Raw genomic sequence first — 11,309 nt, forward strand, 5'->3', positions numbered from 1 at the left:
GTGGGTGGATTTACGCCTGGGTTCTCGACTCTGTTCCATTGGTCTATGTGTCTTTGTACCAGTTCCAGGCTGTTTTGACTACGGTGGCTGTATAGTAGATAGTGTGAGGCCTCCTACTTTGTTCTTTTTCTTCAGTAATGCTTTGCTTATCTGGGGCCTATTTCCTTCCCATGTGAAATTGGTGATTAGCTTTTCCATCTCATTAAAGAACGCTGTTGGTATCTGATTGGGCTTCCATTATATCTGAAGATTGCTTTGGGTAAGATTGACATTTTCACAATGTTGAGTCTTCCTATCCATGAGCATGGTATCTTTGTTCATTTATGTAGTTCTGTTTTGGTTTCTTGCAGTAGGGTTTTGTAGTTTTCTTTGTATTGGTCTTTTATGTCTCTGGTTAGATTTGTTCCTAAGTATTTTATCTTTTTAGGGGCTATTGTAAATGGTATTATTTTCCTGATTTCCTCTTCAAAGTACACTTTGTTGGTGTATAGGAATCCACCTGATTTTTGTATGTTGGTCTTGTATCCTGCTATTCTTCTGAATCTTTCTATTAGTTCCAGTGGTTTTCTTGTGGACTCTTTGGGGTTCTCTGTGTATAGGATCATACCAGCTGTGAAAAGGGATAATTTTACTTCTTCCTTTTCAATTTAGGTGCCCTTTATTTCTTTTTCTTTCCTTACTGCTCTAGCTAGGACTTCCAGCACAATATTAAATAGTGGTGATAAAGGGCACCTTTGTCTGGTTCCCATTCTCAGGGAGAATGCTTTCAGCGTATCTCCATTGAGAATGATGTTGGCTCTTGGTTTTATATAGATGCCCATTATTATGTTGAGAAATTTCCCTTCTATTCCTATTTTATTGAGAGTTTTTATGAAGAATGGGTGTCCATTATTTTTAAAATTAGGTTGTTTGTTTTCTCACCTTTGGGTTTTGAGAGTTCTTTATATATGCTGGATACAACTTCGTTGCTCAGTATGTGATTTGAAAATATTTTCTCCCTTTCTGTAGCTTGTCTTTACATTCTCTCACTGGTGTTTTTGGCAGAGGAAATGTTTTTTTAATTTATGAAATGCAATTTATCAGTTTTTTCCTTTTGTGGATCATGGTTTTAGTATCATATTTAAGAACTCTTTGCCTAATCCAAGGTCACAAGGATTTTCTCCTATGTTTTATTTTAAAAGTATTATACCTTTACATTTTACATTTATGTATGATCTATTTTCACTCAGTTTTATCTAGGGGAAAGTTTAGGTCAAGGTTCATTTTCTTGGGTATAGATATCCAGTTGTTTCAACACTATTTGCTGAAGAGACTATACTTTCTCCATTGAGTTGCCTATACACCTTTGTCAAAAACAATTTGGCCATATCTGTGTAGGTCTGTTTCTTTTTTCTTTCTTTTTTATTGTGGTAACATAAAATTTACTGTTTTAAGGTTTTGACTATACAATTCAGTGGTGTTACATACATTCATAATGTTGTGTTACCATCACTTCTATCTATTTCCAGATCTTTTCATCATCCCATATAGAAATTATATACCCATTAAACAACAACTCCCCTTTTTCTCCTCTCCTCAGCCCTTGGTAACCTCTATTCTATTTTCTGTCTCTATGAGTTTGCCTCTTCTAGGTACCTTGTATAAGTGGAATCAAACAGTATTTGTCCTTTTGTGTATTTCACTTAGCTTTTTTAATGTCCTCAAGTTTATAGTTATTGAATTTATCTCTAGGTACTTTATATCTTGAATGCTATTGTGAATGATACTGTTTTTGATTTCTTTTTCCATTTGTTCATTGTTAGCGTATACAAATAAATTTTATTTTTGCATATTAAATTTGTTTTACAACCTTACTAAATTTATTTTAGTAACATATACTAAATGTATTAATTCTCATGAGGAACCTGTACGTAGACCAAGAGGCAGTCTTTTGAACAGAACAAGGGAATACTGTGTGGTTTAAAGTCATGAGAGGTGTGTGTCAGGGTTGTATCCTTTCATCATACTTATTCAATCTGTATGCTGAGCAAATAACCTGAGAAGCTGGGCTATATGAAGAAGAAGGGGGCATCGGGATTGGAGGAAGACTCATTAACAACCTGTGTTATGCAGATGACACAACCTTGCTTGCTGAAAGTGAAGATTACCTGAAGCACTTACTGATGAAGATCAAAGGCTACAGCCTTCAGTATGGATTATACCTCAACAGAAAGAAAACAAAAATCCTCACAACTGGCCCAATAAACAACATTATCATAAACGGAGAAAATGAAAAGGATTTCATTTCACTTTGATCCATAATCAATGCCCGTAGAAGCAGTAGTCAAGAAATCAAGCGATACATTGCATTGGCCAAATCTGCTGCAAAAGACCTGTTTAAAGTGTTAAAGAGCACAGATGTCACTTTAAGAACTAAGGTGTGCCTGACCCAAGCTTTGGCGTTTTCATTGGTCATCATCCCAAACAGAAACCTTGTACTCATTAAGCAGTCAGTCCCCATTCTCCTAGCACCCTAAAGCTTGGCAGCCACAAATCTGCTCTTTGTTTCTATGGATTTACATATTCTGGGTAATTCATATAAATGGAATCACACAATATGTGGTCTTTTGTGTCTGCCTTCTTTCACTTAGCATAATGTGTTTTGAGGTTCATGCACATTGTACCATGTGGCAGTATGTCATTCTTTTTTGACTGAATATATCCCTCCATCCATTGTATGGATATACTACAATTCTTTATCCATTCATCCATTGATTGATGGACATGTGTGTTGTTTCCACCTTTTGACTATTTTAAATGGTTTTTGTTTGGATAAATCCAAACCGAACCCATTGCCGTGGAGTCAATTCAGACTCATAGCGACCTTATAGGACAGGGTAGAACTGCCCCATAGGGTTTCGAAGGAGTGGCTGGTGGATTCAAAGTGCCAAACTTTCGGTTAGCAGCCGAACTCATATTCATTGTACCACCAGGGCTCCAAATTTGTATTGCCAGGAGTGGGATTTAAATACCTGTTTTAAATTCTTTTGAGTATGCCAACTCTATGTTTACCTTTTTAATAAACCACGAAACTGTTTTCCAGTGATTAAATATTCAGGAATTTTGCAAAGTGGTTTTACCAGTGGTAGCTGAAATTGGCCAGTGTAGGAGTATTTACACCATGGAAATTTGCAAATGCTACAAATAAGGAATTCCTTTCTCCTTCTCCCCCTCCTCCCCCTGCCCCTCTCTTTTTTCCCTTTTCCTTAGGAGATCCAGTTTACCAGCACACCACGCTGCTAAGGGAGCAGAGGCACTGAATTCAGTCCTTTATCCCATTGCAATGTGAGCCTATTCTGTCATATTCCATCATAAGTCATCCCAGGACCCACTGCTCCTGGTGATTTAGACAACAGCCTTTCAATAACATGGTGGCTTTTCCTTTTGTAGATGATGAGAGCGAGACTAGATCTAAATACCCTGTGGGTTCTCTTTTTATTTCAGAGATTATAAAGCCGCTAACATCACCATCAACTTATATGTCGTCAATAAGCCTTGGCTCTTCTCACTGGCCTGGTGCTCCAGAATTCATTCAGTCACCACAGACAACATTAAGCTCCTGAGTGAGATTGATCACCCTCACTTCTTCATGGTGAGCTGGTTGCCCATATTGTTCTTCCAAGCCTGGTACCATAGGGATCTATGTCCTCCCACCTCACCCTACATTACCCACTGTGCAGTCCACTAGGGAGCTATTTAAGAGTAGAGATTTCTTTGATATTGGAGATATACCATTTTCCCTTCTCTCACCTAGATCCTTCTGTGATTTGCAGGGAGAGATTAATTAGTATTGCCATTTATTGAATTACTTCTAAAATATGCTTTTGGATATTTAACCCTCTAAGTTAGCTACTGTTATCATTCCCATGAGGAAATTGAAGCTCCTAGAGTCTAAGATCCTTCTGCGAGGTCTCATGATGTGGGATTCAGAATGAGGTCTGACTCCAGAGCTTTGTTACTTTCCTAAAGGCGTGGCAACAATGAATAATGGCATGGAGTATGAGGAGAAAACCAAGTGTATGAACAAAAGTCAAAACTAACCATCACAAGTTGCTTTTGCACCTCTGTCAAAAATCAATTGGGCATATTTGTGTGGGTCTATTTTTGGGTTTCTACTGGGTTTCATTGGTATAAAAACTGTGTACCCTGAACAAAACACTTCTGAAGAAGGGAGCCAGTGTCCAGTTGCCTAGCTTGGTTTTCCCTTCTGACCCTCCTACTGCTCATTGCCAGAGGCTTGGGGACCTGAAGGACCTGGGTTGTAATACCAGCCAAATCCCATCAGTTAGTGTCAGTGGAAGGAGCCCCAGCTAACCAGTTCACTGCTACAGAGTCCTTTTATCTTGTTTGGGTAGAGTAGATTGAGCAGGTTGGGATACAATAGCATACAAGCAGAAAACAGTTTAAATTTTCCTCAATGACTTTTAAAACCTGCTTTGTGAGCTAGGCTTTTCCCTCCCCTGAATGAAATATCGCTTAGGTCCCATAGCTTTTCTAGCCACTCTTAGACTCTTTTTTGAAGTTTACTTTTAGTTACAAAGAAGCCTCATCTCAGAATTTAAGTGCCTGTTCTAGAGTAATAACCCAAACTCCAAACTGTAGTGACGTAAAGCTTTTGGCAGAGAACGCTGAAGTGGGCAGAGGTCTCTGGTTTCTGTCTCCCTACTTCTGCCCTCCCTAATCCCCATTTCTAACCTATCAAGGGTCAGGACCGGGGAGAGAAGGGATTAGGGAGAAGGGTTCAGAGCACTGTCTCACAGGGCCCATACTGCATTTAAGGCCCTGTGATGGCAGATGTCAAATCTCTGAGCTCTCCTCTCTCTGGTGGTTTCCATGGGTTCCTGGAGATGACCTGCAGGGAACCTTGGATGACAGGTTTGTTGGGCCAGGAAAAGCTTCCTCACTCACCTGCCCCCATATAACTTCCCTCTCAGCCCTCCAGGATTCTGCAGTTTACTGCCCCCAAACTCTGTTTGGTGGTGTGTTAAGAGCTATGGCTGCTAACTAAGAGATCAGCGGTTCGAATCCACCAGGCACTCCTTGGAAACTCTATGGGGCCGTTCCACTTGGTCCTGTAAGGTTGCTATGAGTTGGAATCGACTCGACGGCAATGGGTTTTTTTGTTTCCTGTTTTTGGTAAACTCCCTTTATGGGAGTCACATCACTCCTTTAATCACAGCCCCAACCTCCAAAGGCATCTCTCCCTTTTTGCCCAGCTATTTCAAGCTGAAATTCTAGGAAACACAGGCCAGGGGATCTCCAAGCAGTCTCCTTGAAGCCCCTCTTAGTTGGCCTGAGGTGAGAGGAAAGCAACCTGCCCCTATCACCACGGGTGGGGTGGGGAACACAACACGTAGACAACTCTAAGAAATCCTCCATGGGAATTCAGCAGAGGCCTGTGGAGAGGACCTAGCCCCTCACTTTGGAACATGGGGTCCTTAGACCCCTGTTCTGTCCTGACCTGTGGAGCCTTACTTGAAACAGCAAGAAAAAGTCCCACTTAAAGAAAATCCACCTTTCAGGTTTTCTGTGTCAGGATTAAATGAAATATTATGAGTTATAGCGCTGTTGTTTTGAGTACTGAGTAAACTGTGAGTTGTGGGTGTGAGCCCAGGACAGAGACCAGTCAAGGTGGGAAATAGGGACTGGAGGCAAAAATGTGTGTTCAGCCCAACTCCAGTAGGCAGGGTCTGTGGTCAGGGCTTTTTTAATGTTCTGTAGAATTTCTATATATTTTTCTAACATTTTTGTTCTTTTTAATAGGTTATAAATATAAGCTTGTTTATTACATAAAATTCAGTCATTACAAAAATGCATAATTCTGAAAGCAATACATTCCTCCATAATCCTATCCCCCCAAATCAGTAATGTCTCATTCAAAGTTGTCCCCTTGGGAGGCTACACATTTACTTAAGTGCTACCACTGTTGCTGAAAGCATTTTTTTTTCTTTTTAATGTTTGAATTGGTAATAAATTCATGTGTTTCAAAATTCAAAATATCAAAAGATATAGGTGGAAAATCTTCCCTCCACACCTGGCCGAGGCTTGTTTAAAGGGCCCAATATACAGTTCCAGGCTCCTGCTGTGTGTCACTGCTTCGGGGAGGTGGGGCCAGCATCCCACGCTCTGGAGTCAGATTGTGCAGATTCAAATCTTGGCTCCACTACTTATATAGTCAACTTGGAAATCTTAATTAACCTGTCCATGCCTCAGTGTGTTGTTTTGTAAATTGGAGATAATAATATTCCAGTAGAAGTACTTTGATCCAACACAATTGGACTGTGATCACTGGTCAGTTAATTGAAAAAGTTAGTTGAAGCAGGGATTTATTAAAAAAAAAAAAAAAAGATATACATGCTATTAGGTAGCTTTTACTGCTTTTAAAAAAAATACCTCAAAACTTAGCAACTTAAGACGAAAGGCATTATTTCTCATAATTCTGTATCACAGCTGAGTAGTTCCTCTGGTCTGAGCCAATATGGCTGGCTAGATGGTCTAGGATGGACTCACTCCTATGTCTGGGGCCTTACCGGGATGGTTGGGACACCTGGGATGACTGGGTCTCTCTCCATGTGGTCATAAACCATCACGGAGGCTAGCCTGGATGTGTTCACCTAGTGGCAGAAGGGTTCCCAGCCTCAAGGGAGGCCAAGCCTCAATGCCCAGGCACTTTTCCAGGTTCTCCCAGTGTTGTTTCCTAATGCCTGATTGGCCAAAGAACATCACATGGCCAAGTCCAGATTCAAGGTGAGGGAGAAACAGACTTCACATCAGGATGGTGAGGAGCAGCAAAGCCACATGGCAAAGAAGCCTGCAGAGAGGCTTGGGAGGAGTAGTGTGGTTGTTTTTGTAAATAGTCTACCACACACATGCCTTACACATTTTAATTTAATTTAAAATATTCATTTACTCAACTTTTGATATAGGGCCAAGGTCTTTTCTTTGAGGATACTTCAGCTGATTGAATTCTGTGTTCTCTTGGTTCTTTTAACACCCAACGAACCAGCTGTGATTTCTAATTTCTGTTTCTTTAAAATGAAATAAGAAAGTCATTGGGAGAAAACAAACCTGAAGGAGGAATTCATCTACTTTTTTATAATTCCCCTACTCCAGTCTCTTACAGTATTCTACCCTCACCTAATTCAATAGCAGTTTATTTTTTATAGTGACCTATCCTGTCTTCACTGAATGTTTCAAAGCATTGACTTAATTTTCTTGACAATGACATACTTTTTTTCACTCCAATTTTGTAGATTTAAGCAGTATTTAATTACATTGCAGAATTACAGTAACAAGTAGTACTGACCCAACTAAGCCATTTGGAGACAAGGGCAACTGATTCTTGGTGAACATACTGTTCACCCGCTGGGCGTCCTGGAGCAGTCAGTAGGGCAAGGCGTCGGTCAGTATGTTTCCCAGAGGGAATTAAGGGCCTTGGTTTAGAAGAGGCTTTTCATTAAGAGCTTCCACTATACCTGCCTCATGGGGCTGTTGCGAGGACATGAAAATACCTTCAAAGTTCTTAGAACACCTACCTGGCTCCTAATAAATACTCATTAAATGTTTGTTGTTATCATTATTATCACGATCCTTAGTGTTATTATTATTCAGTGCAAGGAAAGACCTTGAGACAGGGTTGAGAGTGACCTGAGAAATAATAAAATGTGCCAGCCACAGTGGTATCAAGTGAAATTGGAGTAGGGGGAACATTGGAGCTGGGAAGGGAGGATCAAACTAGGGAATTGTGAAACTCACATAGGAGGACCCAAGAGATAGGACTGTAGGAATTGGGTGATTCAGGCAAGGAGCATGGAGAAGGGGCATGTAAGGTAAGGGGGTATTGTAATTTCAACATATTTATTTAAAGCAGGATAATTTAGAACAATGGTTCCCAAATGCTGGTTCACAAACTAGTTGCTTCAGCATCATCTGGGAAGCTTGCTAAAAGTGCAGAGATTCTGATTCCGTACATCTGTAGTGAGACCCAGGAACCTGTATTACTAAAAGCTGCCCAGGTGGATTTGTACAGCCACGTTTGGGAACACCTGCCGTGAAAACATAGAGGACTAGAGGATAAGAAGCCGGGCTGTAGTCCTGGTCCAGAACAGACTTGGTATGGGACTTTTCTGGACCCAGCTTCAAATCTGTATAATAGGAAGAATTACTGTCAAGTGACTTTCTCAGACCTCTGTCTTGAGGGTCAAGGGAGATGAAGGGTATAAAGTATTTTGTCCCTTGTAGGGCTCCCTGCATGTGTAAAGGGTAGTTCTTAGGATAGCAGCAGGTACTCTGTGTATTTGAGACCACCATGTCAGTCAGTGTTCCTCCACCTGGTCTATCCCCCCTTCTGTCCCTCTTCTAGCTCTTGTAGCAGAGCGAGGGACTTGGCCCACATGATCTGAAATCCCTTCCAACTGCAAAGTCCTTTAATTGTCACTCGTTTCATGTTTTACAGACACCAAGGTACTATATGTTCATATGGCTTCTCATAGATGGTATTTCTGCAGTTTTAATTTTTGCCATATTTTATTTTCACTGGTAAGTATATATTTATATATTTTAAATGATTTGCTTCCCAAAATAAAATGATAAATGGTTCTTACAGAAGTTAGAAAAAGATAGAAGTTAAGGGGGGAGGGGGAAGACTTATATTCTTTTTGTAATCTCACTTGGGCAAATTCTCAGGAAGATGGTGCTTATAGTCTGAATTTCTTGTTTCTTCTCATTTTTTCTCATGCTGCCCGCTGCTCCTCACTCCCCTCCTTTTTCCCCAACATTAGAAAATATTTTGACGATGAAGACTCTCAGCGAAGCTTAGCCAGTGCACACTACCACGGGTTCACTATGTAGCTTCTGGGAGAGGGCAGGAGTTGAAGGTTGGCCAGGACAAGTGCCTCCATATTCTCACGTTACAGGAAACAGAATATAGTGAGGTGCTGTGCAAAGAGCAAGTTCATCAACTGGGAAGCCTGGGTTTTAGCGCGGGCTTTACCCTTTAGTTGTTGAGTGAATCTGGGAAAATAACCATCCCCTTCTGGGCCAGTCTTTTAATCTGTCCAAGAAAATTATATTTGAGAGACATTTCAGGGAAAATCCTACAGGATTGGAAGTTCAAGGTGAAAGGGGGAACATCCTGGTTGAAGACATGTAGTAGCTTGAGGAGAGTGTGCTAGTTCAGGCCCCATTGTGGCTTGTCATTTCTTGATTTGTCACTTATCCTTTAAAGGGGGGAGGGGAGCACAAACCCTCTGCTTAAATGAGAATTTGGCTTCGTAGTTTTCCTTCCAGGCCACTGCCTTGAGTTATTGCCTTTTTTCAGAGAAGCCTGTGAGGTTCATGAATGATCTGCTTTTTTTCCAGGTGGAAAGGTGAACAGAGAGATAAAATGTACATAAGAGCCAACATTCACAAAGGTAAAGTCTAGCCCACTCCTATTTCTCCACCTCTACCCACTGGCTCCCTTAGAAAAAGTACAAGTTAACCTGACCCCCAAGCCCCTATATATTCAAATAGTGTAAGAAAATAATAAGAGTAGAAAACAAAGAATTTTTCCCGTTTTTAAGTGTTCTTAGTTGCATGCTACAGGAACCAATTTTGCCTCACCCACACAGAAAGAGAATCTATTGAAGAGCTATTTGGGCACCTCCAAGAGACACACCTAGAAGGTGCAGAACCAGGTTTAGAACCAGGGAAAGAACAAGGACGACTTGGCAGAAGCCAGGACCTCAGCCAGCACCACAGCCCAGCCCCATTCAGGCTGAGGAGAAGAGAGCCCTGAACACTAAACACACAGTGCCACATCTTGCGCCACGGCCACGTCCAGGATGGGCATGTACCGCTGCACCTGCTGCCGCCACTTCTGCCGCCAGAAGGCGTTCATTGCCCCTCACCTGTGAGGGTGTGTTTTCAGCATGTTAAAGGAATCGGTCCTTTGTCTTCTTTCTTACATAGTTTCTTATGAAGTCTTTAGTGTTCTTTTCTTCATCCCTCTGTTCATAGCGATTATTCCCTTTATTACTGATTTTCAATAATTTGATTATAGTTTATATTGGGCTGTGTGTGTGTTTATGAGAGAGAGTGTGTGTGTGTGTTTTTATCCTGCTTGAGTTTGTTGAACTTCTTAGATCATTACAGTTTTCAGCAAATTTGGAGAAAATTTCAGCCTTTATTTCTTCAAATATTTTCCTGCCCCGCCCCCTTAGGGATTCCAGTTACATGAATGTTAGACAGTTTGATATTGCCCCAAGGTTACTGAAACTCCATTTGTTTTTCTTTTAATCCTATTCTGTTTCTGTGCTTCGTTTTGGATAGATTCTATTTTTGTGTGTATTTTTTATTGCTGGGGAACAAATTGCCACAAACCTAGTAGCTTGAAACAACACAAAATAGATTATTTCGCAGTTTCTCTGAGTCAGTAGTCCAGGCATGAGTTAGCCTGGTCCTCTGCTTAGGGTATCACCAGACTAAAATCAAGGTGTCGTCTAGGGCTGCAGTCTCATCTGAGGCTCAGGGTCCTCTTTCAAGCTTAATGATTACTGGCAGAATTTAGGTCCAGGCAGCTGTAGGACTGAAGTCACCCGTTTTCTTGCTGGCTGATGGCAGAGTTTTGTTCTCAGTTCCTAGAGGCCGCCTTCAGGCCCTAGCCACATGGCTGTCTGAGAACATGGCACCTTTACTTCAAAGGCAACAGGAGACTCTCTCTCCCGTGTGGTATAATAGAGTCTTATATAATGTAATCATGGGAGTGACTATCCCCATTACCTTTCTTACATAATGTAACCTGATGAAGGTCTCAGTCACATTCAAGAGAAGGGGATTATCCAGGGCATGTATACCACAGGATGGGCGTCTTGGGAGCCATCTTAGAATTCTGCCTCCCACACTTGTCTGCAACTTCGCTGATCTTTTCTTCTCTAATACCTAACCTGCTTAATCAGCCAGTGAAATTTTCATTTCAAATATTGTACTTTTCATCTCCGGAAATTCCTTTTGGTTTTTTTTTTTTTAATCTTCCATTTCTCATGTTCATGTTTCCTTTAAATATCTGAACATAGTTTAGTTATATTGGTTTTAATATCCTTGTCTGCTAGTTCCATCATCTATTATCTCTGGGTCTGTTTCTGTTGACTGACTTTTGTTCTGGATATGGATCATGTTTTCTGGCTTCTTAGCATGTCTAGTTTCTATCATTATTTATCATATAAGAAATTAAAACCAAGAAATCCTGAAAATATTTATTTACTGATTCACTTTCTAAAGTTACATTGTGG

At 40.8% G+C, this 11,309-nt stretch overlaps 1 protein-coding gene across 1 annotated transcript in view; it reads left to right on the forward strand.

Moving 5' to 3' along the window:
• LOC126078952 (glycerophosphodiester phosphodiesterase domain-containing protein 4-like) overlaps positions 1-8,581 on the forward strand; it is a 144,297-nt gene extending 135,716 nt beyond the window's left edge. Inside the window, exons 13-14 of the mRNA XM_049889792.1 lie at positions 3,484-3,631; positions 8,495-8,581. Of these exons, the coding sequence (XP_049745749.1) occupies positions 3,484-3,631; positions 8,495-8,581 (235 nt within the window). The remainder of the gene's footprint in view (positions 1-3,483; positions 3,632-8,494) is intronic.
• The last annotated feature ends 2,728 nt before the right edge of the window (positions 8,582-11,309 follow it).

Source organism: Elephas maximus, chromosome 7, assembly GCF_024166365.1.
Source record: "Elephas maximus indicus isolate mEleMax1 chromosome 7, mEleMax1 primary haplotype, whole genome shotgun sequence".
NCBI classification, from domain to species: Eukaryota; Metazoa; Chordata; class Mammalia; order Proboscidea; family Elephantidae; genus Elephas; species Elephas maximus.